The sequence below is a fragment of the Takifugu rubripes genome, chromosome 1 (genome assembly GCF_901000725.2).
Source record: "Takifugu rubripes chromosome 1, fTakRub1.2, whole genome shotgun sequence".
In the NCBI taxonomy this organism is placed as follows: domain Eukaryota; kingdom Metazoa; phylum Chordata; class Actinopteri; order Tetraodontiformes; family Tetraodontidae; genus Takifugu; species Takifugu rubripes.
The window spans coordinates 27,329,113-27,356,746 of NC_042285.1; the positions used below are offsets into that span (position 1 = coordinate 27,329,113).

Below are 27,634 nucleotides of genomic sequence, written 5' to 3' on the forward strand. Positions count from 1 at the left end.
TGTTTCATTTCTGTTAACTAAACTATAAAGTATGTTAATAGAGCATGTTCACTACAGTATAGCGTACAGTATATTTTTAACCCCCAGTATTTTATTAAACCACTGTATCGCTCTGATGTGATGAATCTACATTACTTTAAGGTAGCATAGTTCGACACACACAAATGATTTATATATTCTATTATATATCTTTTTTTCCCTCAATTTCACAAATGCATAGTAAAATCCTTTTGATCCTGGATTCCATCCTTAACAACATAAAGACTTTGGCCCATTTAGTCTAAATTTAAAGGATTTTATTTCAAAACCTGCAGCCGAAAGCAAAACCTGACGTAACCTTCTGCGTTTTATGGAGAATCACGTGGTGTGTCGGAAAGATCTGTGCACTTCTGTATCCGGTTTTCCAAGTGAAAATAAGACGTAACGTACAGTAAATTCTGCTGCATACATTAACGGGGGGGGGGGCAGTTTAAACGCGACCGACACGCAGAAATGTAAAAATTAAATCCCGGAAGATTTTGACACCAATTTTGACCCCATGTGGTGCAAACACAAGCGCTCTGTTTTTCAGGCCGAAGCCCAACCCACCTGGACAACTATAAACTTGAGACGAGTCTCGGGAAGTCACGTGATCATAGAACACGACCACGTGATCCATGAACACGCCCACTTGGTATATAACCCCCCCTTCCCTCTCTGGTAGTTTTGATTTCCTTCGTCGTAGCGGTTTATGGAAAACAATAGTTAACTTTACTAACATCACTAACGAAGGGTAAGAAATTATTCTGCTATTATTAATTATCTAGTGACTGAAAGAGAGTCGATGTTCATTTTTAATTTAATTTAATTTTTATTTTTTCTCATCTCATCTTTTTATTTAGTAATTGTCTGTTAACATACGTATTTTGGGGGAAGATTTGAGATACATGTCACGAGCTTTTCCATTTTAACCTCGAAATACTGCAAACTTGAATACTGTCCCATTATGAGCAGACTGCACTGTCATTTTGTAGAACTATTACTTCTATCACATCTATTTGCTTTGGTGTATTTTAAAGGCTGCCCACAGATCTAACGATCTTTTAGGCCTTTAGCCTGCTGCCATCCTTCATGATGTGACATGTAATGCTCGTCTCCTGCCTCCATAGATGGCTCAATGGCAGAAACTGCTGCGGTTGGATCGGGGGCTCCAGAGTCGTGTGATCCAGCTCTATGAGGGAAGGTTCCCCAGAGACATACGACATTGGCTGTGCTCTCAGATAGAGAGTCACAACTGGTAAGGTGGATAAATATCTGACCAGTGGTCATCGCTGACGACTGGTCATCGGTGTTACTTTAGGAGGGAGGGGTGCCGGGACACCTTCAGAGGACTGCTGAGGTACCCTCGAGCAGGCGACTGTGTACCCTGCCTTCACTCATATGGGGCTCCCACATATGGCGCGTGACCCCTGACAGGGATAAAAAAAAGAGAAATGAATGTATGGATGATGCAGTAATGCAATATTAATAATAGCACAATATGTAAACAATGTTCATGTCATTTAAAGCATTCATATATGTGTTATCAGGGGTTTAGTGTAAGCCCACACTGGTGACGAGCACCATTTCCTTTCATGTCAGGTGTTTGGCTGCAGTGGACGAAGGTGAAGCCAGAGCTTGTTTCCAGTCACTCCTGGAGTATTTGGAGGAACAGAGGGAGCGTTCGGCACGGGAAAACACCATGTTACTGGGACCTGACTATGCCGGGATGAGAGACTACCTGCTGGTAAGATGCACCATTCTGTGACCCTCCCATTTCCATAGGGTGACGTGGCCTCGGTGTGAGTTGATTTCTAGCTTTTTCCTATTTTATATTTTTAGAAAAACTTTCAAGATTGGCCAAAAAACTTGGCCTTGATCTTGTCTGAGTGCCTGAAAGAGGAAAAAAAAATTCTGAATTCTGCTTCTGAAGAACAGGTAGGAAGACCAGAGGCTTGGTCAGTGTTTTATCAAGTGTGGAAATAGCTTTGTGTTCCTTTGTCCATATTTTAAACCAGCATATGTTTTCTAATCAGGCTCAACCCAAAGTGACACATCTTGACAGTAAGATCAATCATCTGAAGAGTCTGACTTTGGTAAAAACACTTTTTTAAACACACCCTTGACTTTCAAAGATGCTGAATATTAAACACGTTTGAGGGATTGATGTTCACACAGGAGATAAAGAAACAAAATAAGTCTCTCGAGGACATATACGAAGGACTGGAATTCATACAAGACGCCTGCAGAGACCAAGGCGTCACAGAGGGCATGAAGAAGAGGGTTCCAGTGGGGCAGCACTTTGGACTGGCCCAGTCTCTTGCTAACGTGGAGGAGAAATGTCAGAAACAGGCCAATATTATCACCCAAAAAAAACAGGTACACGACAGCACCAACTGGACAAGGACGTTATTTGGGGGCTGTGATGATCAGTGAAGGTGACCAGTGAAAATAAGCAGACTTGTTTTGCCTCCTGGATGTTTTTGCGATGCAGATGTTGCTGCAGTCCACAATGAACATTGTAAAAGTGGCAGAGGAGATTGTGCAGACCCTCACAGATGTGGAGCTGCCCGCGTGGAAGCGCAGGCAGCAGTTGTCCTGCATTGGGAGTCCAGTCAACACCTCTCTTGAGGATCTTCAGAGCTGGTATGAACCACAGTGACCTTTCAGCATGCTGAGGAGGCCTCATAGCACAGACAGGCTGATGTTGCACCTGCAGGTTCTCCTCTGTCATGGAAATGCTCCTGGAGCTGCGCGAACAGCTTCAGAAACTTCAGCAGCAGGACAGGAAGTACAACAGCGCAGAGGTCTCACAATTCTCTGCTCCCCTGGAGGAGATCGAGAAAGCTGCCTCCTCCTTGTGCATCAGGCTGCTTCAGAGGTGAGACGGCGACCTGAAACACGTTTGTGTGGATTTCTGAGGCCCGTTGTGTGCGTCTGATCTGTCGCCGTGTCTCTGCAGCGCTCTGGTGGTTGAGAAACAGCCGATCATGTCCAAGTTAGCTCAGCGCCCACTCATAGTCAAGACCGGAGTGCGATTCACCGTGTCAGTAAGGTGTGTGTTCCTGCGGTTCACCTTTGAAGGAAATAACAGAAATCTCTAAAAGGTTTGGAGGCTTCGGAACCCGATGAGGGATGTATTTTCTTGACTGTGTTTTTATCCCCTCAGGTTCTTGGCAAACCTTCCAAAATTCAAGTACCAGTTCAAAGTCAAACCTGTATTCGACAAGTAAGTTCATCTTGAAGAATCTTCTCTCTCACATCGCTGCTTCCTAAGGAAATCGTGAAAAACATTTGTCATCGTTTTTCCTAAAATCAGGCACGTTGAAGAGGACAGCACCACTAAAGGGTGAGTAAAAGTGCTGTGAAAACGTTTCCGTTCATTCATTTTTATTTTTTTTTAGAACAAACTGTTGTTTCAGGTTCCGTCGATTTAGCGTCAGCAAGGACGACTTTAAGGTCCTGGACGAGGACACGCCGGGTGGAGGCTTGGTGGCAGAATTTTGTCACATGGTAGGAAACTGACCAACCAGCTGCACTGTTGCTGACGTGTCCTTTAAACCAGCCTCTGATTGGTGGAAGATCTCCTTATCAAATACAACCATTGTGTCTTTTTCAGTCACTTAAAGAAGCCAAAGTGAAGTCCAAAGGGTCTCCTGAGGTGAGAAGCCATGTTCGTATGCAGCTGAATGTCAAATGAACTTCCACAAACAAGCTTTATGGAAACATTTGGTGTCTTTTAGCACCACAAACTCCTGTTGAACAGCCTCAGTTTTCTGAAAAGTCTATGCTATAAAAAGAGAAAAACTCTGCCTGTTTCTCCGTCATCAGACTCATGTGGGGGTCACCGAAGAACTCCACCTGGTTAACTTTGTGACCGATTTCCGGCATGCTGGCCTGGAGTGCACCATCGAGGTGAGCGCCTGGAGAGGCAGCAGTGGCACGGCCACACGCAGCGCTGCAGTTCTGAGTGATTGTCTGCTCCTGTGTCGGTCCAGGCCAGCACCCTGCCCGTGGTGGTGATCTCCAGCAGTAATCAGGTGGGCAGCGCCTGGGCCTCCATCATGTGGTGCAGCGTGCTCTGCACCAGCGAACCAATGGTAAAGATACATGAACCTACACCCCAGTTCAGATGGAACATCCAGAAAAAGGCTAAAGCCTAAATAACAGCGCGTCCTTACGCCCCCTCCTCTGCTGTAGAACCTGTCACTGTTTGTGGACCCACCCCCCCTCAAATGGACAGAGCTGTCACAGGTTCTGAGCTGGCAGTTTTTGACCGTTGGCCAACGAGAGCTTGATGAAAACCAGCTCGCAGATCTCAAAGACAAACTTGCAGGTAAGAGGCTCTTACTGCCTGAGATATGAAATTATTAGACACGTGCTTCAAATTGGTCATAAAGGTGATTTTGAAGGGAAAAAGAATAATTGGAAAAGAAAATCCGCGAGAGGTTTTTAGCTGCTAATGCTAAATTAGCCTTCTAGCTGTCAGCATGAAAACTGTTCTAGACCCATAATCCCATACCCCGACAAGAGGATGGCACCTGAACGTCTCCCAATGAACTCAAACTGTGTCCATTCCTCACAGATCCTGATGATCTTGTTCACTGGACCAAGTTTTCCAAGGTGAGAATCTAGGTTCTGGTTGTTGCTTGTTTTCCGAATGGGCTTGATGGAGACGCAAGTGAATATTTGAAGGAGAAGAAAACGCAACTGTGCCCATGTGTGTGTGTGTCCGTGTGTGTGTCCGTGTGTGTGTGTGTGTGTAGGATGACAATGCCTGGATTTGGATTGATGGCATCCTAGATTTGATCAAGAAACACTTGGTGGACCTTTGGAGGGATGGGTAAGACTGAATTTAGAAAATAAGACTTTCTTATTTACATTAACGCGTTAGAAATAGGCAGCAGGAAATCCTTCTCAGTTTTTCCATCGCTCGTGTGTTGCAGCTTGATCATGGGGTTCGTGAGCAGGAAGAAAACACTGGCCCTTTTACGGGAGAAGCCCAACGGCACCTTTCTGCTCCGTTTCAGCGAGAGCAGCAAAGAAGGGGCCATCACCTTCAGCTGGGTGGAGCACATCAATGGCGGTATGTGGCCACAGGCATCTTCAGTTCTAAAAGGGCTCCTTCACCTTCACGCTGTGGCGTCGAAACTCTACTTTATCTTCCCGTCATCGTGCCTTCAAGAGTTTAACTAAATGGAAAATTCATGTGCATTTACACTTTTCTACCACTTTACAGTCACAGAGAAAATCTTTCAGATATTTGTGTGCTTTGTGTGTCTGTGTGGGTCCCTTGTAGACACTCACGTGCACGCTGTGCAGCCGTGCGTCAAAGAGGAGCTGTCAATAATATGTCTGGCTGACGTCATCAACCTCTACAGTCTGAGAGCTCAGAACTGTGCGTCCAGTAACCCGCTGGTCTACCTTTACCCAGACATCCCTAAAGACCGCGCCTTTAAACGCTTCTACAGGATAACTGGTAAGGTCTGACACACACTCACACACACACACACACACACACACACACACACACACACACACACACACACACACACACACACACACACACATCCCAGGCAGGTACCAGCATCCTGGAGTGTTACTCTCCTTCTGACCATGCAGGACACTTGAATAAGACCCTCAACGGTTACGTGTTGAGACCACTCGTCCCCATGTCCATGTAAGGCTGCAAATACAATAAATGCATCGACATCAGAGTTTAATGAGTTTATTGAGTGTGTTGTTGTTGTTTTTACAGGTGTCCTACGCCACCGCCGTCGCCTCCTCCCGAGACGATGGAAGTGGATGTAAACGTAACTGTGAGTTTGACATTTGAAATTCCTGATACACACTTACAAACTGCTGGTCCCAGCAGTCCTGTATTTATTCTTATTTATAGCTCTATACTGTTTTTACTTTCTTGTTTTCGATGGCATCTTTGTGCGGGACGGGTCGCTGCCATGTTCTAACTTTATTGACGTTTAAAACTAGCGGCGCTTTAGCTTCTGCTCTCGACCTCACCGCATGTTTCTGTGTCCTTGTAGCCTGATGTCTTTGAGCTCTTAGAGGAACTCTTCCCTGAAATCTTCACTGCGGAACGTCCTCCTGCACCCTGAACACGTCCACTTCTCCATTTTTATCAGGTTATTTCATCAGAATACAAAGATGAGGAGAGAATCCTAATGAATGTATTTATGATTTCTGCTGCCAAAACATCCGGGAGTTTACTGCACTGAAACGTCGTCCGCGGAGGACATTTGTTACAAAGAGTATCGCCCACCCACAGCAGACTCTGGCTTTAACTCCTTTTGCTCTGTATAGAGGACATCTAGGGCATCCATGTCAAGCGTTTGTAAAGCTTTTGCACCTTTCACTTCCTCATTCTGGAGGGAGTTAAACTCTTTCTAATGTTGTCTTGATATTTTCGCTGAGTAACTGGTTACCATCAAGGTTCCACTTCACATGTATGTTCACTGCAGTGGAAACATGATTTCTTTTTTTTTTTTTCTCCGAAAAAATGTTTTCAGTATTCTAATTATCTTTCAAACTGTGGAGAATTAAAGGAAAGGGAACATTTTTGTGCATGTGGCTGAATAAACAAGGACCACAACTGCTTCATAACCACTGCCCATCATGACTTCTCAGCACTTTACAAGAAGAAATTTAAAGGCTGCTTAGAGAAGATCCACAACTTTATTATTGGTGTGAAGGTCACAACAACGTGTCTGTTCATCCTTCTCATTTATCTCAACGTTTCTGTAAAGAGGGCGACAATATTTGCTGTGGTAAAGCTGCGGGCGACACCCAACGGGGCTGAATGGGACAGAAACAGACAGGCCGGAACAGTAAAGCAGCACAGATCTTCAGATCAAACTCAGCTTATTTTATATACATTCCAAAAAAAACCTTTAGACAAAATCAAACTGTTAAAATACAAAAGTACAAAATCACGCTTGTCAAACAATAATGGAGATAGAAAAAGTAGAATAAATCCTGCTCTGAATTTAACAAGCCAAACATGATATTTCCATCAATTAAACACAGCGAAGGCTTTGGTTGTTATGGTGACAGGAAAGAGGAACATCTGTCGCCTCTTTACTCTGAATATGGAGGACTCATCTGGAAAACGAACACAGGAACATCCCATTAGCAGCAGAACATGAGTCAGAATTAGCATCAAACTAACAAAAAGATATAATGTTGATAAGGGATTACACATAATATTAATTAGATTTAATTAACCATCAGTAACCAGTCTGAGGGGAAACTGGAGAAGCACACAAACAGCTGACCGGACCCTCGATGATGCCACTAATATTGGGGGGGGCAGAACATAACTATTTGAGGAGAGTGTGTGAAAACTTACGGTGTCGAGATCAAAACACAGCTGCTCGCGGAGCAAGTCGAACTCCCCGAGAGTCATCGGCAGCTCTGGAGACTGATTGGAAGCTGGCGTGGTGCTCGAGTTCTCACTGGGAGGATCAAGACACAAATCCGTGAGCTTCAACGTTCACGTCCTTCATAACGACAGTTAGCCGTGTTGCTACATCCTTAAGGAGATTAAATGTTTCAGAGACGACAAACTCCTCTTTCTGGTCCAGATCGAGAATCCAGAACCAGATAGAAAATCTATTCCAGTCAGGATCTGTGATTCCTGGTGTTCCTCGCCACCGTTCGACCGTGTTTCAGCGTTTCAGCAGTTGTTGTCTTTATCATTTATTCCCAAGAGGAAAATCTGCAAATTCTAAAATAATTCCCAGAGAGAACTCACCGTACTGAGATGGGGATCAGTGTAGACGGGATGTACGGGTAAACTGGAGGTGTGAAAATAGAAAAATGCTTCAGCAGAGTCAGCAAACGAGTGCTGAGTTTCAAACTGTTGTTCCACTCTTGCCTTTGCTTCTCTGGCTGTTGTACAGCCGACCGAAGGCCTCGTCCTTGGGGATGTCGGGGTAGAGGAACTTGAGCGGGTTCTCCGGGACCACGCCGTCCGAGATCACCTTGTAGTCTCGGATGATGTCGACAAAGGGCAGAGCGCTGAGGCGGTTTTTGGTGTAGGGCTCCACGGAGTTGAACTTCACTTCTCCTGTTGGACAGGATCACAGTTAGCGATGCAGCAGGCGGACAAATCCTCCCCCGTGTCTGCAGCCACCGGCAGCCCTGCACTCCTGACCCGTCTGTCGGGTAGCCTGACAGGGAGCTCACCGTTGTCCTTGTGCTCCACCCAGGTGAAGGTGATTCCTCCGAGGTGGCTCTCGCTGAAGCGCAGCAGGAACGTTCCGGGTTCTCTGTCCTTGAGCAGATTCCGTTCCATCTCTTTACTCACGAACCCCATGATGTAGCTGCGCGGGAGAACACAGAAGCTTGTTTGTTGTGGTAGAAACATGCATCTATTGAACATGGAGCCTTGAACGTCATCAGCCCCCAAACCCCCCCCCCCCCCCCCCCCCCCCCAGAGAGGCTTGAGACATCGTGATGGACTCACTTGGCATTCCAGACTGGCAGCAGGTGCTTTCTAATGAGCTCCAGGATGGAGTCCAGCCACATCCAGAAACTGAAGGGCTTTCCTGGAATGTTCTCCTGGAGTAATGATGGAATAACGGAGGACAGGTTCATCTCTGGGGCATTTGCAGGAGCTTCAGGCAGGATCAGCGATGCAGGACGAGCCTCTCGCTGATGTCTCACCTACCTTAGCAAACTTTGACCAGGACACATGATACTCGCTGCAGGAGGCGTGCTGACCTGCGCAGACATGAAACGTCCCCAACTTAGAGGGAATGGTGGAGAAAGGTACTTGACCAAACATCCACTCAGGTCATCAGGCTACAGTTTAATGAAACCTGATTATCTTCCTAGAACATGATGATTTTAAATGCAGCTGAAGTAACCAGCAGATAAATAAAAAGCCAAATGAATATGAATGGTCCCACACATCTCAGACGACAGTCTAAAATACCCAAAAACGTACCGAGGAGTTTTTCTCCGAGCGTGCTCAGCTGCTCCTTGGTTAGGCCTTGACCAGCGAGGGTGGAGAACTGCCAGCTGAGGACCTCGGAGAGCTGGCTCCAGGTGGCCCGAGGCGGGTTGCAGAAGAAGGCCAGGTTCTGAGGGTCATAGCGAACGGGAAGATTGGACTGAAGCTACTGATACGCTCACACATGCACATCAGCCCGGGTTACTATTATCATTTATACTGTGATAATAATATTCCTTAAGCAGCCGGGGCGGCGGCTCACCCTGGGTTCATCAGTCAGGAGGTTGTACCACACGACGGACGCCCAGCCTCCAGGCAGCTGGCTCACATTAGAGATGACCACCAATGGTAGAGAAGAAGTCTGGAAGGATTCGCACACATTGTGAGTGAACAACTGGCAACAACAGCAGCAGCAGCCATGACAGCAGAGGGAGACTCTGACCTCCAGGTCGATGGTGAGGCCCTGCACCGTGAAACAAGCCTCAAAACTGAGGGAGTGAAGCTCCTCGGTCACAGACAGCAGGCCCTGAAACACACGAAAACACGTCCAGACGAACATTCCCACACAAAATCGCTTCTTTATTAGTTTGGCTTTGTCAAATGACAACAGAGAGTTTGAGCTTGTTGTGTTCTGCGTCTCGCCACACAATTCCTGATGAAGAACCACCAAAAGTATCACTCTTGTGAGACATTAGTGCTCATTTTTACTGCGTTTCTCACCTCGTTGCCCTTTGTTCCGTTAATATATTTCTTCTCTTTTAGTTGCTGTAAGGCAAAAAAAAGTCATTTGACTGATTTGGACACAGATGACAGGAACTTCCAAATATCGCCATTTCAGAGGGAGCTATATAACTCAAGTACCAAGTGTCTGAACTCCACAGAGAGGCAGCCGTTGGAATAATCCTCAATGTCCATGACTTTAGTGTTGTTGGTCAGGATGAAAAACTGACGACTTCTGAAATTTCAGAAGAAAAACATTTTAGCCGTTGAGGTCAGACGCACGAAACGCTGTTACCGTTGGACTCAAAGCCGCGTCAAACAACCTTAGATGCTGAGAAACAAAGAGGTCGCCTCACAAATTGAGCCCAGATTATTTCATCCTGCTCGTTCTTTATTTAACATGAAGATAAATTATTGACATGCAGGATTTAGGAGGCACATAAGTGATAATTTAGGGCTAATCAGCAGAATTCCTGGTGGTTTTTACTCACACTCTTCCTGGAGGGAGGTCCCTAGACACACACACACACACACAGAAATATTTTAAGTGGAAAGCACATTCCTATATATTTGCACATGAATGTGACATAATAAAACTCACTTGTCAAATATTGTTTTGACTTTGAGCTGATAATCAACTTCTGGTAGTTTAACCAGGAGCCTAGGATGAGAAATAAATCCTGAAAGGATCTTTTGACTGCAGGCTGAGCAGGAAGTGAGGTCACGGTAGATACCTGACTTTGGTGGTGAACTGCACGCCGGTCTTGATGATCAGGGGTTTCTGTGGATGCGGGGGCATGCACGGCTGCTTCTCCACCACAAAGGAGCTGCGAACACACCACGCCTCTTACTGTCTGAAAAGTGTTGATGACGCCTGTCACAGGCCTGAAACAGGCCCCTTCTACACTGCAGGGTGGCTGCGGTTGACATTCAAATGTGGCCTCGTTTAAACTGTGGTGTGATGCGTTCAGTGTAGCCCGGGGGAATTTTTAATTGTTCAAAAGCAGCAGCAGGGGGTCCAGTTCGTACCTCTTGATGAGGTGGTAGAGCAGGTACTTGACTCGCTCCTCCAGTTGGGGCTTTTGCAGGGGGATCGGGTCGCATTCATAGGTGACCTTTATGACCAGTTCCCCCAGTTTGTCCAGCTGCCGTTTGATCTGGAAGAGGCTCTGGGCGGTCAGAGTGAACCTGAGGAGAAGAAGGCAGATGTCACCCAATCATTACCCAAGTGCTCTGGATTAAAACCTCCTTTAACTTGCTTCAGTGGATTTAATAGTCTGAATACCAGTTCTGCAGCTGGTCGAGACCAGTCAGCAGTGGACCGCCGATGGCGGCAATCTGCTGGCGCCTCTTCCAGTCCTGCAGCTCCGGGCTGAGCTGAGAGGTCATCAGGTCTTCGATCTCCTTGACAGCGACGTCCATTTTTGACAGAATCTCCTGATGGGAGTGAGATCAACAGATCATGGAGCGAGTTGATTACTTCTTCTGCTGCCCCTTCTGATGACACCCACCTTCCTCTTGAAGTCCAGTCTGTTGAGCATGTCCTGCAGCCGCGTCACTTCCTGTTTTATGAAGTCAGCGTTCCGATCTGTGGAGTCTGACAAAGACACATGAAACCACCAACGCGGGATTTTTCTTTTCGCTGATCTCGCTCTGTTCACCTCGAGACTGAAGAGTCTTGTATCGGAAATCAAAATCTTCTTGCATGTCCTCTATGTATTTCACAGCCTGGTCCATCAACTAGACGCAGAGAATTCTGTTTAATGTTTTTCCTGATATTTTCCATATGTTCCCACCTGACGTGTGTTTCCGTTACCTGCACGCTGCCTCTGATGATCCCGACTCTGTTATCCATGTTCTTCTGCCTCTCAAAGGCCACAGAGTTCTGTAAGGATTTCTCCAGTGGACCCTGTTGGGAAAACCAAAGATAAAGAAGGATAAAAAGCAGCTTTTCCCAGTCATAAGCAGGAAGTTATCCCGTTTGTGGTAAAACGGGAACAATAAATCTGAGTTCAGGAGATCAGATGGATGAAACCAGGCGGGGAGCCGGCAGGGGAAGGGTCAGACAGGGGTCAGACAGGAACGAGGTGATTACAGGGACACAGGTGAACAAGGCAGGTCAACAATGGGAAAAGAGTCCAGCCGGGAAAGTCTGACTTTGAGCTCAAAACAATCTGGCACAAACTGTGACCTGATGACGGTGATGGAATGGGGTCAAAGTGCTTCTCTCTGTCCCAGATATACACAATAATAAATCGTTATCATTTTTTAAAGTGGACATTGAATCTGGTTGCATATTTAATTACATGATAAGTACCAAAATGATAACACAAACCTCTATATTAGATTATTATACACACTATATTAGATTAGCTCTCCTCCAACTAAGCGTCGTAAACAGATTATTTTGCCTCCTGCTACACTGGCCCTCAACGCAGCACTGACTTCTTCACAAATACTCAACCTTAGACTTTAATCTTTGTTTAATAAACTCCCTTCTGTCACCGACGATACTCAAAGGCTGGGTTAAAGGCTAACATGAAGGCTAACATGAAGGCTAACGTACCAACAGGCAGCAGCTCAGTGCCGTTAGGACACAGTCTAGTACGACTCTTTAGTTTTCCATTCCATCAGTGTTTCTTAAACTGACTGAGTAATTTGTTATGATTGCATGCGTGTGCATGTGTGTGTGTGTGTGCATGGGTGCAAGTGTGTTTCTTCCTGATAGTCGCCCTGGTTTACAGGCAGCAGCTGTTCCGATGCCGGGAAATCCCTCAGAGGAGACAAACCTGTTCTTGCATGCAGACGCTGGAGAGGATACGACGTTCTTCTCTCAGGCATGTAGAAATAACCTTGGCCATATTGACAGGGCTGCTGGAGTATTTCACCTGAGAAGCAGCACACACACACACACACACACACACACACACACACACACACACACATACACAGTAAGGGAGGGACACCTGTTATATTAGGATGAGGAAATAAGATGTGAAATATGTCGGTGCAGGTCTCCACATGTTAGCAGGTTTTTATGGGAACCAGGAGAGGCGGTGTAGGAACGACAGTTTCAAAAGTGTCATCACTGTCAACCTTCCTTTAACCAGGCAAAATAACCTGCTTGGAGGCAAAGACAGATCTCATACGGGCTAATGGGGGCAAACGGTAGTGTGAGTTTAGCTACATAGTTGTTCGAGAGTAAATTTGGGAGGAAACGATCTTCAACCCGGCGCTGCTGTGTGTCAACTTCTATCTTCATTTAAAGTTCGATGACGTCCCTGTGAACATCTGGGAACAGAGGGGACGTCTGTCGAAGAGAGAATGTGGCTCATGTAGATGGAAGAACGCCACAAACCTTCCCTCCTCTTCATCATTCAGCAGCTCAGAGGGAAAATAAAGGCGCTGAGTGAAGAGGAATCTTCTCCACCCACCTCTGAACCTCCGTGCGCGACCACGGCTGCCAGGCTGTTGGTCGAGGACGCATCAACACACACCCACACTCTCGTTTTTGCTGTCATCAACAGCCGTCATGAAACCGTTGTGATATCTGCGCCCACTTGGCTGTCTGATGATGAAAAGGCCAAATGCATCACGTTCAAAGCCGGAGGGGCTTTCCTGACACGTCCCGCTTGACTTTGGTCAAGGAGTCGAATCATGGCGCGTTCAGACGGCGCGTCTGGTGGAGGAGCTCGTTGCAACCCAAAACACTCGCTGCTGTAGAGCCAAAGAGCAGCGACTTCCTTTGTTGGAACGTGCACGCGCAGTGAGGAAACTGCGGTCAGAACCTCGCGGGTTTGTTCTGTAAAAGGCAGGTGTCGTTCCAGGATACGTGTTTGTGCTGCGGCTTTGACCTTAACCAGACACCATGCTCGTTCTGGCACTCACGGTCTCCATGGTGACGCCCAGGATAATGTGACACGGTCGCTGTTTTTGGGTTACTTCCCTCTCACCTTCGCTGCACCAATACTACTAAACCACTTCTCTTTTTCGCAGACTAAAATGTGAATGTTCACAGCTCAGCGGTTGAGTAAAACTGTTTTATTCAATATTTTCGGATTCGTAACGATACTTATGTATATTTTTGGCATTATGTTGGAGGTTTTTAGAGGTTGCTAAACCTTCCAGGACAGCAGTTTTTGGTAAAGGTGCCTTCTCGGTCACCTCAGCTCCTGCACGACCTACTCAAAGAGAGCAGGTTTATACTGCAGCCCTCCACCAGGGGGCTGCAGCTGCGGGGAGCTTGAATCAGTCCAGCTCAGATCCACTCAAAGGGACCCAGAACACATAAAACATGTTTTAGCTCTTACTTCCTTATTGAAATAACAAAACCAAACTATAAAAATGAATGATCTCCTGGGTAATCTCAATGTCACCTTTGTGTTGCTACTTCCTTTATGAAACTGGATAGCTTGTTTTCTCAAACGCAGAATTCTAACACTTGTGGGCTTCTGCTTATGAAAAGGAGCTCAGTGATGTTTATCAGTCGGTACAGACGCGTGGGCTAAAGAGGGGCGGGTTATTCTTCTGTCATGTAGCACCAGAACATTGAGGTTCCTGTTGGTTCTGTAGCATCAGAACATTGGGGTTCCTGTTGGTTCTGGACTCACCTGCAGCTGCTGTTGGATCATTTTCATGTTGTGTCTTTGCAGGAAGTTCAACTCGTGCGCGCGGACCCGGTCCAGCTGCGAAAGCAGATTGGTGAAGAGCACAGCTGACAGGGATTCATCACTGGCAGCTGTGTCCCTGACAGAACACACACATCCACATCTGGATCTTCAACATTTGCCAAGAACAACGCGAACGCCATCATTCACGATTCACCTTCGTTGCAGCTATTTGATATAAATGTCAAAGTTTTCACAGACGGAAATAATGATGTCACACTGCATCTGCCCCGTAGGTATTTACCTATGGTCCCTGTCCATACTGCACCCCTGACCTCTACACCACATCGTCATGTCACAACCCTAACAAATTGGTGTTTCTATCTTTAACTAGATTCCATATTCTTGTGGGGACGTTCAGTGTTGGGACTCACCAATCCTGAGACTCCAGCCAGCTGGCCAGAACCTGCCTGATGTCCATGGGGAAGTTGTCATCATACAAATAGTCCACATGTTCTAGGAGTCTGATCTCCAGATTCTGGATCTGCTTCCACTGGCTCATGCTACATAAAATAAAAATAGAATACTAAAAAGGATTCCAATCTTAAATGATAGCCATGTTGTGTTGCAGTTTATTGTCGTCTCTCCCGCAGTTCTGCCCCTCTCGTGTCTTACCTGAATCGTCTGGTTGCTTTTCACCATGTGCGTTTACTTCCCCGTCTCACTTTTGGGTTTTTTTTTTAACATGCAGACTCTCTCTCTCTCTCTCTCTCTCTCTCTCTCTCTCTCTCTCTCTCTCTCTCTCACACACACACACACACCACACACACGTGCGCACGCACGCACACGAGCACGCTCACGCCCACAACGAAGGAATGAGGACCTTTGACTGGTGCGTCATCTAAACAATATGTAAACATTGAAAGGTGACCTAATTCTCTTCGTCCTGGGTATTAAAAAGTTAAATGTGTGTGGGTTTTTTTGTTAAGGTTTGTGTTGACAGTTACCATCACTACTGAGGTGAATGGTGTGAAGGACCACTTGTTGATCCAAATGCATCAATAACAATAATTTCAGTAAGAAAAAAACTACTTCAAGTGGTAACATTTTAATTTAATTGAATTTATTCGAAAATGATGCAAGTTCTGTTTCTCTCACTCGGTACAGTATTGACAAGATATCTAAAGAATATTGAGCAGTGAAAATGCTGAAGAGGAGCTCTGGTGTATCCGTGTAACATTTATTCAGATTCAGATTCAGATTCAGATTCAAATTCAGATTCAGATTCAAATTCAAATTCCTTTATTTGTCCCACAACATGGAAATTTAAGGCGCAATAGCAGCAAAAACACACAGAGGAAAAGACATTCAGAAATGCAAGGATAGAAAAAGAAAAAGAAGTAATAATAATAAATATATAATACAAAAAATGTATTTTATTTGTTATAATAAAAGGACATTATCCCATTCCAAGATACAATTTTTTATGTGACAACAAACGTTTGAATATTGAATTCGAAATATATGGATTGCTCTTTAATATGGTCTTCTTCTGCCACCTCCTTCCGTTAACCCCCACTTAGTTTGAGAGAAGATGAAAATGTCATGTCCCTCTCATGTCCCTCTTATGTCCCCCTCATGTCCCTCTCATGTCCCCCTCATGTCCCTCTCATGTCCCTGTTATGTCCCTCTCATGCCCCCCTCATATCCCCCTCATGTCCCCCTCATGTCCCTCTCATGCCCCCCTCATGTCCCCCTCATGTCCCTCTCATGCCCCACTCATGTCCCTCTCATGCCCCTCTCATGTCCCCCTCATGTCCCCCTCATGTCCCTCTCATGCCCCCCTCATGTCCCTCTCAGGACAAGGTGGGAGACGGTTTTAGTAGTAGCCAGCTGTGGCCACAGGGGGGCAGTGTGGCATCTATCAACCGCAGAAGAAAAGACAGAAGAAGAACGAGCCGAGGTCAAAGTTGAATTTACCAAAAACATGGGAGAACACGCCGGCATCCGCGTGGTCCACCGAAGTGGCAGTAAATTAAACTTCAGGCCACCTGTCATCACTAATGACTCAAAGTGAGTGCTCGCCGTAATGCAGATGATGGCCGATGATATTTCAGTGTGTTGTCGAGACGTGTTGGAGAAGCAAGCCTTGTGTTAGCGGTTAGCCTTAGCCGTGCACGCTGATACCTGGACCTTCGTGATGTTTACGCTGGCGTTGAAGTGCTCGTTTCACATTTCTGTACTTTTCCTGAAAGTCACACTAGGCCGGGTGCCATCTGAAATAACTGACTGGCTTATGCGCGTGTTTTGTGGGTGCAGGTTCCTGTTGTGTGCTTCGGGAGAATGCGTAAAAGTGTTCAGCACCTCCACCGAGGAGTGCATTCACAACCTCCGGGGACACACAGACCTGGTGACCGGTGTTCACCTCAACCCCTGTAACCACCTGCAGGTACACTCACCACAGTCTCGAGCAAATACAGTTCATAGTTGACACATGTCCCGTGCAGAAGCAGTTTTCTTTATAAACTATAAGTCGCATCTTTTTAGTCATATGCAATGAACTGCTAACAAAATGAGTTTGGGAAGATAATGTCAAATATGTTCCTGTTTATTGCAGGCATACTCTTGCTCAACAGATGGCACTCTTAGACTCTGGGACTTTATGGATGGCATTCTGATCAAGGTAGTGAATAATTCTGAATGGGCATGACAACAGTTTTCAAATAACACAAGTGGTAGAATTTGAACTCAAGAGAACAACATAATATACATGTGTGCTGTGTTTTAACAATTTTTTCAGACCTATCTCATCAAATACAAGATTTATTCTATGTACACATCTGCATACCACAAAGGAGTCATCTTCATCATCGCTCCTGTGCAAGACAGCAAAGGATCTGGTAGGTTATTATGACATTTGTTCAAATCTCGCACTGTCAGCATCATTGTAGCAAAATCCATGTTGATATTATGGATACGACGTCCTCTTGGGCACCAGATGCATATGGTTTCTTGCGGTTGTGTCCTCCCTGAATAAAACCCACGCTGGTGATATACTCATGTGCTCATGTCTTCTGCTGTGGTTTTATCTATGGCAGGCTGATGATATTGTCAAAAGACCAGGTTTTTATCATTGCAGCATAATGATGAAAAGTAACCAAAGTCGTAGTTTGTATGTTGTTCAGTTGAGTTTTTGTACGCATCGGATGTAGCCACTAGGTGGCTGTATTGAATTAAATATGTGCGTGTTCATATACACACACACTGTATGAATATATGTCTGCATATATATATGCATATATGAAATATGTATTTCAGATTCTTATATATACGTATAAAACTGTGTGTATGCATATATATGTACAGTATGTATTTTTGGCCACATTCCCATAATAAGGAGTTAAATTAATCTGGAGATGATGCTTCATACTCACACCTGAGGTGTCAGGGATATATTCTTGTGCTCAGATGTCACCCAAAACTGGTCATAACTGGAATTGAAAGGTGAGAAGTGGGGCTAATTGCCCAGTAAAACTGGGTGAGAGGTCGCTTGCAGAGAATGTGTAATGGCTCCGTGTGTGTCTGCACAGAAGTGTTCCAGCTGCTCGCGCTGCATCTGCCACAGAGTGGAGATCAGACGGTGGAGGCCAGCCAGCTTTCCGTTGTGCTTGAAGATGTCAGCTCCAACCCTGCGGCCGTCTCCCTGGGCAGAGGGGTTGGTTCTTCAGTTAGACTCACACACCTGACACGTTTTCACAGACACACTTGAACAACTACTGGCTACACTTTTACTCCAGCTCTAATTAGGTTTTGTCTAAGTGAAATAAAGGATTTTATGTGACAACCTAAGTATTGCCTGAACGTCACGGACAATGTTGCTCATGGTCATAAACTGAACTCCATTGTTTCTCCTTGCAGGGTGAATATATTGCTTCAATTAAGTGTTTGCAACTAGAGGTCTTCTTCTTCAAGAAGCAGAAATCCTACAGGTGAGCGCTGACGTGGCCGTCGGAAGCGACCGTCGCACTTTTTGGTCAATATTGACTTGAAACAAAAGTAAAAATCCATCTTTTCATAAAGGCAAAGGAGATTTGTCACGTGTGAAATAAAGTCTTTGGATTTTAATAGGTTGTTCCTCAAAGTCGACAACAAGAAGGGGGCCAAGAACACGTTCACGTGTGTCACGTGTCACCCAAAAGATGACTGCATCGCCACGGGACACGAAGACGGCAAGATTCGCCTGTGGTGAGTTTCTGAATGTGGCTGACTCAGCGTTTTCCTGCATTTACAGCTTTTGGGGTGGCGGCAGGCCACACAGGTTGACCATTAACTCTGCCTTCCTCTCCAATATTATTATTGTTAGTATAACAGTATATATAGTGGCTTTGCATGAATTAGCTCTCAGGTTTTCCTGTTTCTTTTCCCGGGCTTTTTTAGACTTCTATGGTCACATTTTCTTTTTTACCACCACACTCGGGGTAGCAGCGCAGCAACTCTGACGGTGCTTTCTATTGGTGGTGTTAGAGTTGGAACAGCAGCTCAGACACACGGGTGACCTGGCACGGGAGAACGAGCAGCAGTTCACACCCTCCGCTGCTCCGCTGCAAACCTCCGTTTATTCACATCAGCTTGTTATTTGTGGTATTTCACCCCCTCCCGAGACGCTCTCAAGGTTTCAGATAAGCAGTCTCACAATAAATCTGGTATTCTGGACAAGTGTATTAATATAAAGAAAAGTGAAAATCACTCTGTTCCTCCTTCATCTGCTTAGGTGCTAAACATACAGATGCATTTAAGCGATAATAAAAGAATAATTATTCTCACAGTGGAAAGAGCCACAATCTCGTAACGACGTCTCGATGGTCAATGAGAAGCTTTGACAGCCCCTTTTAATTCTTGTTTCTCCTACGGACCGGCCAGATCCTGACCCCCCAGTTTTAACATGCCAAACCTGTGTGTCCCTTGGGAGGGTGTTTGTTTGAGGTGTGGGGTTTTCTTCCAAATTGTCATTTAACATGGCTGTCTATGGGAGGAGCTTAGAAGGCTAAAAAAGCTTAATATTTTACTCATCGTTTTTCTCTATGGGTGACTGGGAATCATGGTTTACTCACCATCTACTTATTTCAAATTCTTATGTAAAAGGTCATGTGATGTCATGTCATGAATCCAAATACCAGGATTGGACTCAATGAAAGGATGAGAAACAGTAATCATTAATAGATGTTTAATAATCACAAATATTTGGCAGCTTAACCCAACATTGTAATCAGGAAGGTGGAAATATAGCTCAAAAACATTAAATTAAATCAAGAGGCCTCTTTTAGAGGCTTACCAAAGAAGGATAAAAGACAAACAGGAAAGGACTTAATTACGTTACATTACTCTAATACCCAGTTTACAGACCTGTCCTATGAAAAGTAAAACTCTTAGTGAGAGACATCTAAAGAGAGCACAGGGGAGTTGGAAGCAACCAGGATTCCAGGAGGAATAAGGCTCAGAGTGGCCCAACTAGAGACAGAAGGAAAAGGGACATGGAAGCGTCCCACTGTCACCTGGACGGTCCTGTTCCTGAGTGGGAGGAAGAGTGGCTCCAAAGGTCCTCGATCTGTGTTTGGCACAACAGTGTGTGGGGCAGGACTGCATGTGGTCCTGGAGAGAAGAAAAGACGTGAACGTGCTCCTCCACGTGTCCAAACGTCTAAATCTGAGGATGGATGTCTGAAGATTGTCATGATGAGCAGATGTAAAAGAACCAGCAGTGTTCCTGATGGCTCACAGCCTGTTTCAGAGGCCTGTGAGGGACACTGTGAGGGAACGGTCCAACAGCTGGACAGAGGAGAGACGCCGTCCCTCATCAAAGGTGAGGTCTACAGGACAACAGCTGAGGACTCTGCAGAGGACCATGCAAAGGCAAGAAGGGACCCGCTGGAGGCCGGCCACCAGAATCTGCTCTTGGAAAAGAAGATTTCAGAGTTGCAGCAGTTTAGTGAAGAAGTGCTGAAGCCAGAGGAAGAAGACAAAATGCTGGGAGACGTGAACACCCTCAACTCCAGCTGGGATGGAGATCACCATCTGGCTGAGACGGTCCAGAGTTCAGTCCTGAGACGTGATGATCTGACCCAGCAGATCACAGAAGGGACAGAAAAACGCTCCGGATTATTGTGAGCTTGTGAGGAAAAAGAAGACACGTGGGTTCTTCAGGTTCTTCGGAAATCTGAAGAAGAATTCAAAGAAGAAAACGAAGGAAAACTGTCCGCAAATGTGCGGGGAAGAGACGCAGACGTCCAGCTCAGATGGAGCCGGTCCCTCCGCTCTGCTTACTGTCTCCTTTGACTCCTGTTTGACCATTAATAACCTTTAAAAGAAACATGGTTTTCTCCTCTATTCACACACACACACACATATATAAAAATATATGTATAGCATCCATATCTGAATCTCGTACTAAACATTGACCTCAACTTATATTGGATTTAACATGTTGATGCTTATTAAGTGTGATGGCGTTCTCTCTGTCCATGTGGCTTCACCAGGTCGAATCCCAGCAGGTGGTCGTCCTCCTGAAGGCCTCCGCAGATTTGAGCCGTTATACCTTTTCCTGTCATCTGTCATCGGGTGTTTTGATCAGGAGGACGACCTTTAACACGACCTTTCAAATTTAGAAAATAATGTTCAGTGGTCTATTTCCACCCAGCGCCACCTGCCTTCAGCGGCTGGAGGATGTTTGAAATTCCTCCAGCGCTCCAACGGCCCCGGAGGTTGTGCACATTCTAGGCTACTCTTCTGTCAGAAGTCAGAATAGAACGAGTCATGTAATCATTTCCTTCTCCATCGGTTCCTGCTGAGTCACGTCTCTCCTCCTCCTCTCAGATCATCTCAATACTCACTTCCTTTACCAGAGTTATTGTTTATCAGTGGAAAAAACCCATCCTCCCTCTCAGAGGCATCCATGTCCATTTCATGAAGCAACACCGATCCCAAATCCCCCTGAAACTTATTTCCTGTTGTCTGGTTGGTCTTTATTTTCAGGAGAAACTTTAACCATAAAAAGGAGTACACGTACACCACCCTGCACTGGCACCACAGCGCAGTCGCCTCGCTGTGCTTCACCCCGGAAGGTAAAGACCCGCATCCACGTTCTTCAGGGCTCAGATTTCTGCTTCGCCTCCGATCGTGAGCGGGTTTGGTTTTTCCCGCCCAGGCACCAACCTGCTGAGCGGAGGTGTGGAGTCTGTCCTCGTCCAGTGGAAATACCGAGAGAACCAGCGCGACTTCCTGCCCCGCCTGGGAGCTTCCATCACTCACGTGGCCGTCTCGCCAGACGGAGCGCTGTTCTGCTGCTCGCACAGCGACAACAGTAAGCTCTGACCCGTTCCCACCACACGTCACTCCCTCTTTACTGGTTCCCACCGTTGAAGTACGGAATAGGCTACTGAATTTATCACCTTTGACCACAGTAACACAAACTCCTGTATTGGGAAGAGGCTGGAGATAATCAACCCAAACTCCCGTTTCCGTTCTCCTTTGTGACAGAAGTGTCTTTAGCTGCGTCGTGATTGGTAGATTTGTCTCTTCGAAACCTCCGTCGTGTTTTGTGCTTTCTGAAAATGCTGTGGTCATTTTTAAACGAGCGCTCTGACTTCTTGTGCTAACTGACTCTCTGTTGTCACCTCAGAAATCACAATCATCCAGAACTGTGTCAACGTGTCGGCGGTTATTCAGGGCCTGGTCAGAGGTGGGTACAACAGCACAAACGCCCGAAAGAAACACACGGACGCGTGGAGAATTAACACGCGTTCATCACAGAGGGCCTTTTACGGTCTTGGGGGGGAAAAAATCTTGCTTTTCGTGAGATTCTGTTGCAGTTTTAGGTTTGAAACCAACTACATGTGAACTTAGTCCAGGAAAATATGCAACGAAAAGGCTAAAGACAAATACAGCGCTGTGTTTTAGAGGAGACTGATTGGAATAAACAAACGGCAGCAGTGATGACATGAAGAACAAGCCAAACTGGCCGACCCTGCTCTCAACAATCAGATTCTTGGCAGCTCAACAACCGTTTCCAAACTCCTAATCTGTTGGAGACATTTGACTGAGTTCTGATAACTCGCTGCTTCATGTGCCGCTGCAGGAGAAAGTGCCAGGACGGACTTGATGGTGGACCCACGCACCAAATGCCTGGTGCTGAATGGGAATCCAGGTCACCTGCAGTTTTACTCCCTCCAGAGAGACAAACTGCTGTACAACGTAAGGCTGAGGAAGAACCCTTCCTCCGTTTAATCCATTAGATCAGATGATGCTGATGGTGTGGTTTTTAAAAGCGCTTGGATGAGGTAAATTCCTTCCTTTGGACTTCAGAAGTGGCCTTCTCTCTTCCCCACAGCTGGACATCGTTCAGCAGGAGTTCATTCATGAGTTGGGGCTGCAGCAGTTTGAGGTGGTCAACGCAGCCTTCGACGGTCCTGGCAACTGGCTGGCGACCGTGGAGGAACGGAGACGGAAAGCTGCCGAGCTGGAGCTCAACTTGAAACTCTGGGCTTTTGATGAGCAAACGCAAAGGTACAGATGTCTGAGCGCGACAGTAGAGATGATCCGGACTCATTGGGCAGAGGTTACCGGTCCTCAATGCAACGCTTGTTGTCCTCACAGCTTTGTGCTCAACACCACCATCGTGGCCCCGCACGATTCACAAGTTACAGACTTGTGCTTCTGCCGGGCCTCAGACAGCCAGACCACCCTGCTGGTCTCAGCCAGCAAGGACGGCCACTTCAAAGCCTGGCAGCTCGCCGCACAGACCGAGGGTAAGGCCTCCCCTTGGTTTTCTGACAGCTTACCCAGCTGAAAGGGAATCTGGCTCAGTGGCGTCGAAGTATGTTAATAGTTTCTCTTCTCTTAAATTTTTCTATTTTGTGGCTGAAGTAAATGGTTCTGACAATCAGAGTTCCCCCGTCCGTGGTCCCCTCCTGCTGGGCTCTGGACAGCCATTCACTGTTACCTCTTTAGTATCACCACCAATCCATCTTCCCCTGTTTTACAAGGCGTGCTACGTCCTGGACCGGTCGCTCAGCTCGTCAGAGCCCCGGTTCACCTGTCCCCCGGTTCACCTGTCCCCCGGTTCACCTGTCCCCCATATGCATGTCTGTAGCCTATGGAATGGCCTGCTTCCACGTGTACCCAGAGCAAACCCATGCAGACATGGGCAGAACATGCAAACTCCACAAAGAGAAGAACCTAACGTGCTACTCCGGAAGGGCTTTCCTGCTAGCTTGCTAATTCCAGGGAGAACTGCGAACATTAACTGCCAGCTATCCCTTATTCCCCTTTGATCCCTCCATCATCACACTCATCTCTGCCGGGTGATTTGGTCAAACCGGGACACTCGGTTCCTTCTTGGTGCCAGCCACATTTCTGAAGTTAGGCTGCATTTCTCACTAATCCTGCACCCTCCCACCCTCACGGCAGCCGACGGAGGTCCCTCCTGGTCCTGTGATTTCGTCGGGGCCTATCGGGGACTGGTACCCGAGTGCTGCTGTTTCTCAGCTGACGGTTCCCTGTTGGCCGTCAGCTTCCAGGAGGTGGTGACCGTGTGGAGCCCCGGCTCCTGGGAGCTCCTGACCACGCTCTCACAGCCCCCAAAATCCATCAGGTCAGAACATCAACGTGCGCTCCAATAGTTTGCTTGACTGTGCAGAATATCGCTCAGAGCAACACCCTGATCACGCAGATAAAAGTGTTCTTGTTTGTCGCCCTTTGTAGAATGATTTCAGCACATATAGATATATATATTAAGAATAAGACATGTGAATAATGGAGGGGAAACAGCATCATGTTGAGCATCTTAGATATGGAACCTAAAGCATATCGGGCAAAATGAAGACGTCCTCTTATCAAAGTGATTAAAGTGTAGTTAACCCTGGCCCGGACCGACCGTGCAACTGTCAACAAACGGTTAAAACGCACACACAGCGTCACTGAGCGAGCCTTTGTCTTGAGTTTAGCTGATTAGTGTGTGGGACGGTTATTCAGCAGTTACACGTTGGCAGCGGCGCCGTTATTCCTGCAGGGGGGTGTGAGCGCTTGACAGTTTCACAGTGTTTCTGCAGCCTCACAAATGTTTCACGCGGGTCAACAAGGACACAAATGCAGAAGTAGAAAAAAAAACAGAACCAACTTGCATTTACTTCCCATTTGAAATTGTTTCTCAGGGTCAAAAGCAACAATTTGCTGTTTTTAAAAAAAAAAATGAAAGCGGAAAAAAGCCCAAGCTTGAAAGTTGGAGATGTTATGCTCAGCTGTTTTGACAGCTGTCTGGTGCCCTTTACATAACGACCACCTATAGATGTTTGAGCTGGGTCCTCACCAACCTCAGGCTCTTTTCTGGAAATCCTTTTTTTTAATATTTTAATAGAACAGAATCCAAAACACATTAGAAAGTGCACCTGAATCAAACCTTCCAGGTGTTGAGACCATTTGTAGCTCCAAAGGGCTTGAGTGCTAATCCTGTGAAATATGCAGAGTGTGAGGAACTGTTTCCTCTGAGGGTGCATTTTAAACAAAAAGGCCTTTTTCCCCCTCTTCTGTCAGGAACCTGTGTTTTGGCCGTTTGAGCTGTTCCAAGTATCTGGTGGGAACCGCCGGCCACAACCTGCTGTGCTGCTGGAACCTCCTCACCTGCTCCTGTGAGGCTGCATCTTCAGAGTCAGTTTGAGGTCACAGGAAGTTGCCAGTGCGTTCTTAACTGTTTCCTTCCTCCAACAGTGGAGTGGAGCACATCCATGGAGGTCACGCTGCTGCTGGCAGACCCCCACTCTGACAACATGGCGGCCTTCTGCTGGCAGGACAAATGCACCGACTGTAAGAGCCATGGTTCGGTACCTTTCCTGCTCTCGCCTGTGACATTAGATAAAGATAACAACATATCACTCCTGCTTTTGGAGTGTGTTTGCTTTGATCAGCTCTGGTTAAAGGCGGGTATCATTTCTGAAGGTTCCCGTGGAATAAACATGTCCCTGACACACCAAATCCGTTTTTCTCTCTTGTCCTCAGTGTTTGTGTTCAAGCCCAGCGAACCTCGGCCGCTCTTCTCCCACAAGGCCGTGTGCTCGGGGAAGGTGTCTCGCGCTGTCTTCGCCCCCAGAGAGGAGATGCTGGAGAGCTGTGAGGAGAGCAGCCAGTGGCTCAACCGCTCCCAGCTGTGCTTCCTCACTCAGAACATGGTAAACATGAACTCATATCTCCCTGATCAGTGTCTTTTTTTCCTATCAGTGTGCAGTTGTGGCCCGTGGTTGAGTTCAAAATGAGTGGATATGAATTCTTCCTCGTTGCAGGACCTCATGACCTTCACCACCGAGACCGAGGAAGAAAAACTGATGGCGTCCAGCAAACAGGTAGGACACGACCGGCCCTGGACGAGCATTCCCAGCCTTACAAAGAAGAGTGTGTTTCCACAGTCATCTGTTCTGGGCAGCCCGGCGACCGGCTGTAGATGAAGATGGATGACGGCAGAGCCGCCACAATGTTTATTTAAAAGTTTAAAAGTTAAACTGCCCCCAAACTACATCACTGGCATCCTTTTAGACGTGTTTATCCATCCACATTGATTGATGCCTTCTGTTCTTCCTCACCCCCTTTAAGCTGGTCATCGATGACAGCGTTGCCATGACGCCTTTCTACCTGTTGCTGGGGAAACACCGCTGTCAAACACTGGAAATGAGAGACAAGGAGAGCAGCTGGGGGTCAGCTGAGAGGACGCCGCTGCCAAAGGGCTCCGTGGCTGTGAAGGAGGTCAGCCAAAGATCCATTTCGTTTCTGGCTCGTCTGATTGGTGGAAATTTAAAAGAATTGTTGCCTTTGGAGGTTTATTGATCCAAACTTGAGTTCTCATCACACGTTTAAAGTGGAGATGAGTGTTTGACATCTGGTCCAAGGTTCATGTCACGGATAATTTCTCCTCTGTCAGCTTCTCCAGACCCCCGCCCACGTGCTGCCCCCCACCTCCGTCCTGTGCGCCATGTTCGTCGAGTCTCTGCTGGTCTCGGTCACAGACTCCAGGTCAGTTTCACCATGAAACAGCACATCTGAACTTGCTGAGTCAGCGACTTCAGATTCCTCATTTCACCCCTGCTTCTGAAAACATGTGAACGTCATGTTGATCTTTTCCCCGCCTCCCCCCCGCTTGGTCTCAGGGAGGAAGACGAGCCAGAAGAGGAAGAAATGGAAGGTGAGAACGAGGAGGATTCGGAGGAGAATGTGGCGCTGAGAGCGGAGCCGGCGCCGCTGGGCAGGGAGATGGTGGACTCTGCCCCTCTGACCAAAGCCCAGACCAGAGAACTGAGGAGGCTGGTGAAACTGGACCACGGCTGGTTCTCCGACCTGCTGGACTCCTGAAGATGTACAGAGATGAACAGTTACAGATGCAGCAGCCACACAAAGTTTTCATCTTTGCTCTTTTTTTATTGTTTTTTTTAAAACCTCCTGCCTCGTCTTGTTTAAAAAAGATCCAACTATTAATAAATATTCGTTCAGATGTGCACTGGTTTTTAGCTCCACGAGCGACTGGAAGCTGCCAGCAGCCGTGGCTTCCTGCTGGCTTTGCTGCTCTCTCACTGCAGGTCTCCACCAACGACCTGATGGAGCAGCTGAACAAACCTTCCTGTTGTCACTCACCCAGGAGAGCGGAGCACCACGGGACATCGGAACAGGTGGAAAACTGAAGAGCTCAGTTTTGAAATCTGCGATGTGAGAGACTTTACGTGGTGTCTTGGGGGGGGGGAAGGAAGAGGAAGATTATCATGAGTCCCAGTTCCCCTTCCTCTGGTCATCTGGTCCAAACATGTTCAGCATCATTTTGAGGAACAGCAACTTTGAAAATGTACATTTAAGAGAAGATGCTGATTATTAAATGTTTTTCTCCATCATCACTATTGCGCCTTCATCAGCTGCTATTTGGAGTTCAGGTTAGCTCTTAAAGTGGCACCAACTCCTCACGACAACGGGACAGATTGAGCAGGTTTGGTCTGACGGTGCTGAAATGACGAACAGTGTCAGAGCCCAGACTGAGCTCTTTTGTCCTGCCAGAACCAGGTCACACACACACACACACACACACACACACACTTGAGCTGGTGTTCAAGTCCAGATCATCCAGCTCAGCATTAAAGCACAGTTAAAGACCGTCTGTCTGAAAGAACAGACCGAGGAAGAAATTAGCAGCTAATTCTACTGTGGTATGTGACCTCACACAGCAGCCGAACCCCCCCACCCCAAACACACACACACACCACAGTATCCCAACCACGAGAGAAACCTCAGCACAC

The 27,634-nt window shown here is 46.7% G+C and overlaps 3 protein-coding genes across 10 annotated transcripts; 2 read left to right on the forward strand and 1 right to left on the reverse strand.

The window, feature by feature from the left end:
- Positions 1-677: 677 nt before the first annotated feature.
- Positions 678-6,928, forward strand: LOC101079646 (signal transducer and activator of transcription 1-alpha/beta-like). Of its 4 annotated transcripts, none has more exons than XR_003889341.1 (23): positions 678-772; positions 1,149-1,276; positions 1,621-1,765; positions 1,861-1,956; positions 2,055-2,114; positions 2,197-2,397; positions 2,513-2,664; positions 2,738-2,899; positions 2,981-3,073; positions 3,188-3,247; positions 3,338-3,367; positions 3,441-3,531; positions 3,638-3,679; positions 3,850-3,933; positions 4,017-4,118; positions 4,219-4,354; positions 4,604-4,641; positions 4,785-4,861; positions 4,965-5,104; positions 5,318-5,516; positions 5,557-5,698; positions 5,777-5,837; positions 6,063-6,093. XR_003889341.1 is itself a non-coding variant. In XM_003962195.3 (23 exons), exons 2-23 carry the CDS (start codon positions 1,149-1,151, stop codon positions 6,132-6,134), a joined length of 2,208 nt encoding a protein of 735 aa, XP_003962244.2. In that variant the 5' UTR covers positions 678-772; the 3' UTR covers positions 6,135-6,928. The 4 variants fall into 4 exon arrangements, 2 of the variants coding, with proteins under 2 accessions (XP_003962244.2, XP_029696561.1); XM_003962195.3 differs by having other exon boundaries at positions 5,318-5,497; positions 5,641-5,698; positions 6,063-6,928; XR_003889342.1 differs by lacking the exons at positions 5,777-5,837; positions 6,063-6,093 and having other exon boundaries at positions 4,940-5,104; positions 5,318-5,497; positions 5,641-5,698.
- LOC101068057 (signal transducer and activator of transcription 4) lies at positions 6,707-15,109 on the reverse strand. 4 transcript variants are annotated; one of them, XM_029840675.1, is made up of 24 exons: positions 14,995-15,109; positions 14,754-14,882; positions 14,323-14,458; positions 12,502-12,600; positions 11,529-11,621; positions 11,374-11,452; positions 11,224-11,300; positions 10,998-11,149; positions 10,742-10,900; positions 10,447-10,539; positions 10,314-10,373; positions 10,204-10,224; positions 9,854-9,947; positions 9,713-9,757; positions 9,435-9,518; positions 9,255-9,353; positions 8,987-9,122; positions 8,708-8,760; positions 8,504-8,598; positions 8,224-8,360; positions 7,913-8,104; positions 7,790-7,832; positions 7,385-7,490; positions 6,707-7,137 (listed from the first exon to the last, which is right to left on the reverse strand). In XM_029840675.1, exons 2-24 carry the CDS (start codon positions 14,879-14,881, stop codon positions 7,114-7,116), a joined length of 2,205 nt encoding a protein of 734 aa, XP_029696535.1. In that variant the 5' UTR covers position 14,882; positions 14,995-15,109; the 3' UTR covers positions 6,707-7,113. The 4 variants fall into 4 exon arrangements, with proteins under 4 accessions (XP_029696535.1, XP_003962195.1, XP_011611300.1 ...); XM_003962146.3 differs by having other exon boundaries at positions 11,224-11,309; XM_011612998.2 differs by lacking the exon at positions 14,995-15,109 and having other exon boundaries at positions 11,224-11,309; positions 14,323-14,482; positions 14,754-14,890.
- Positions 15,110-16,273: 1,164 nt separating this feature from the next.
- On the forward strand, positions 16,274-27,238 carry wdr75 (WD repeat domain 75). Of its 2 annotated transcripts, none has more exons than XM_003962194.3 (21): positions 16,274-16,392; positions 16,639-16,768; positions 16,937-17,002; positions 17,120-17,219; positions 17,910-18,034; positions 18,238-18,308; positions 18,448-18,564; positions 21,348-21,436; positions 21,520-21,675; positions 21,994-22,053; positions 22,450-22,565; positions 22,702-22,877; positions 22,968-23,119; positions 23,781-23,964; positions 24,903-24,997; positions 25,077-25,172; positions 25,365-25,534; positions 25,646-25,705; positions 25,953-26,102; positions 26,278-26,369; positions 26,504-27,238. In XM_003962194.3, exons 1-21 carry the CDS (start codon positions 16,307-16,309, stop codon positions 26,703-26,705), a joined length of 2,493 nt encoding a protein of 830 aa, XP_003962243.1. In that variant the 5' UTR covers positions 16,274-16,306; the 3' UTR covers positions 26,706-27,238. The 2 variants fall into 2 exon arrangements, with proteins under 2 accessions (XP_003962243.1, XP_011611278.1); XM_011612976.2 differs by lacking the exon at positions 16,274-16,392 and adding an exon at positions 16,430-16,539.
- Positions 27,239-27,634: the final 396 nt, after the last annotated feature.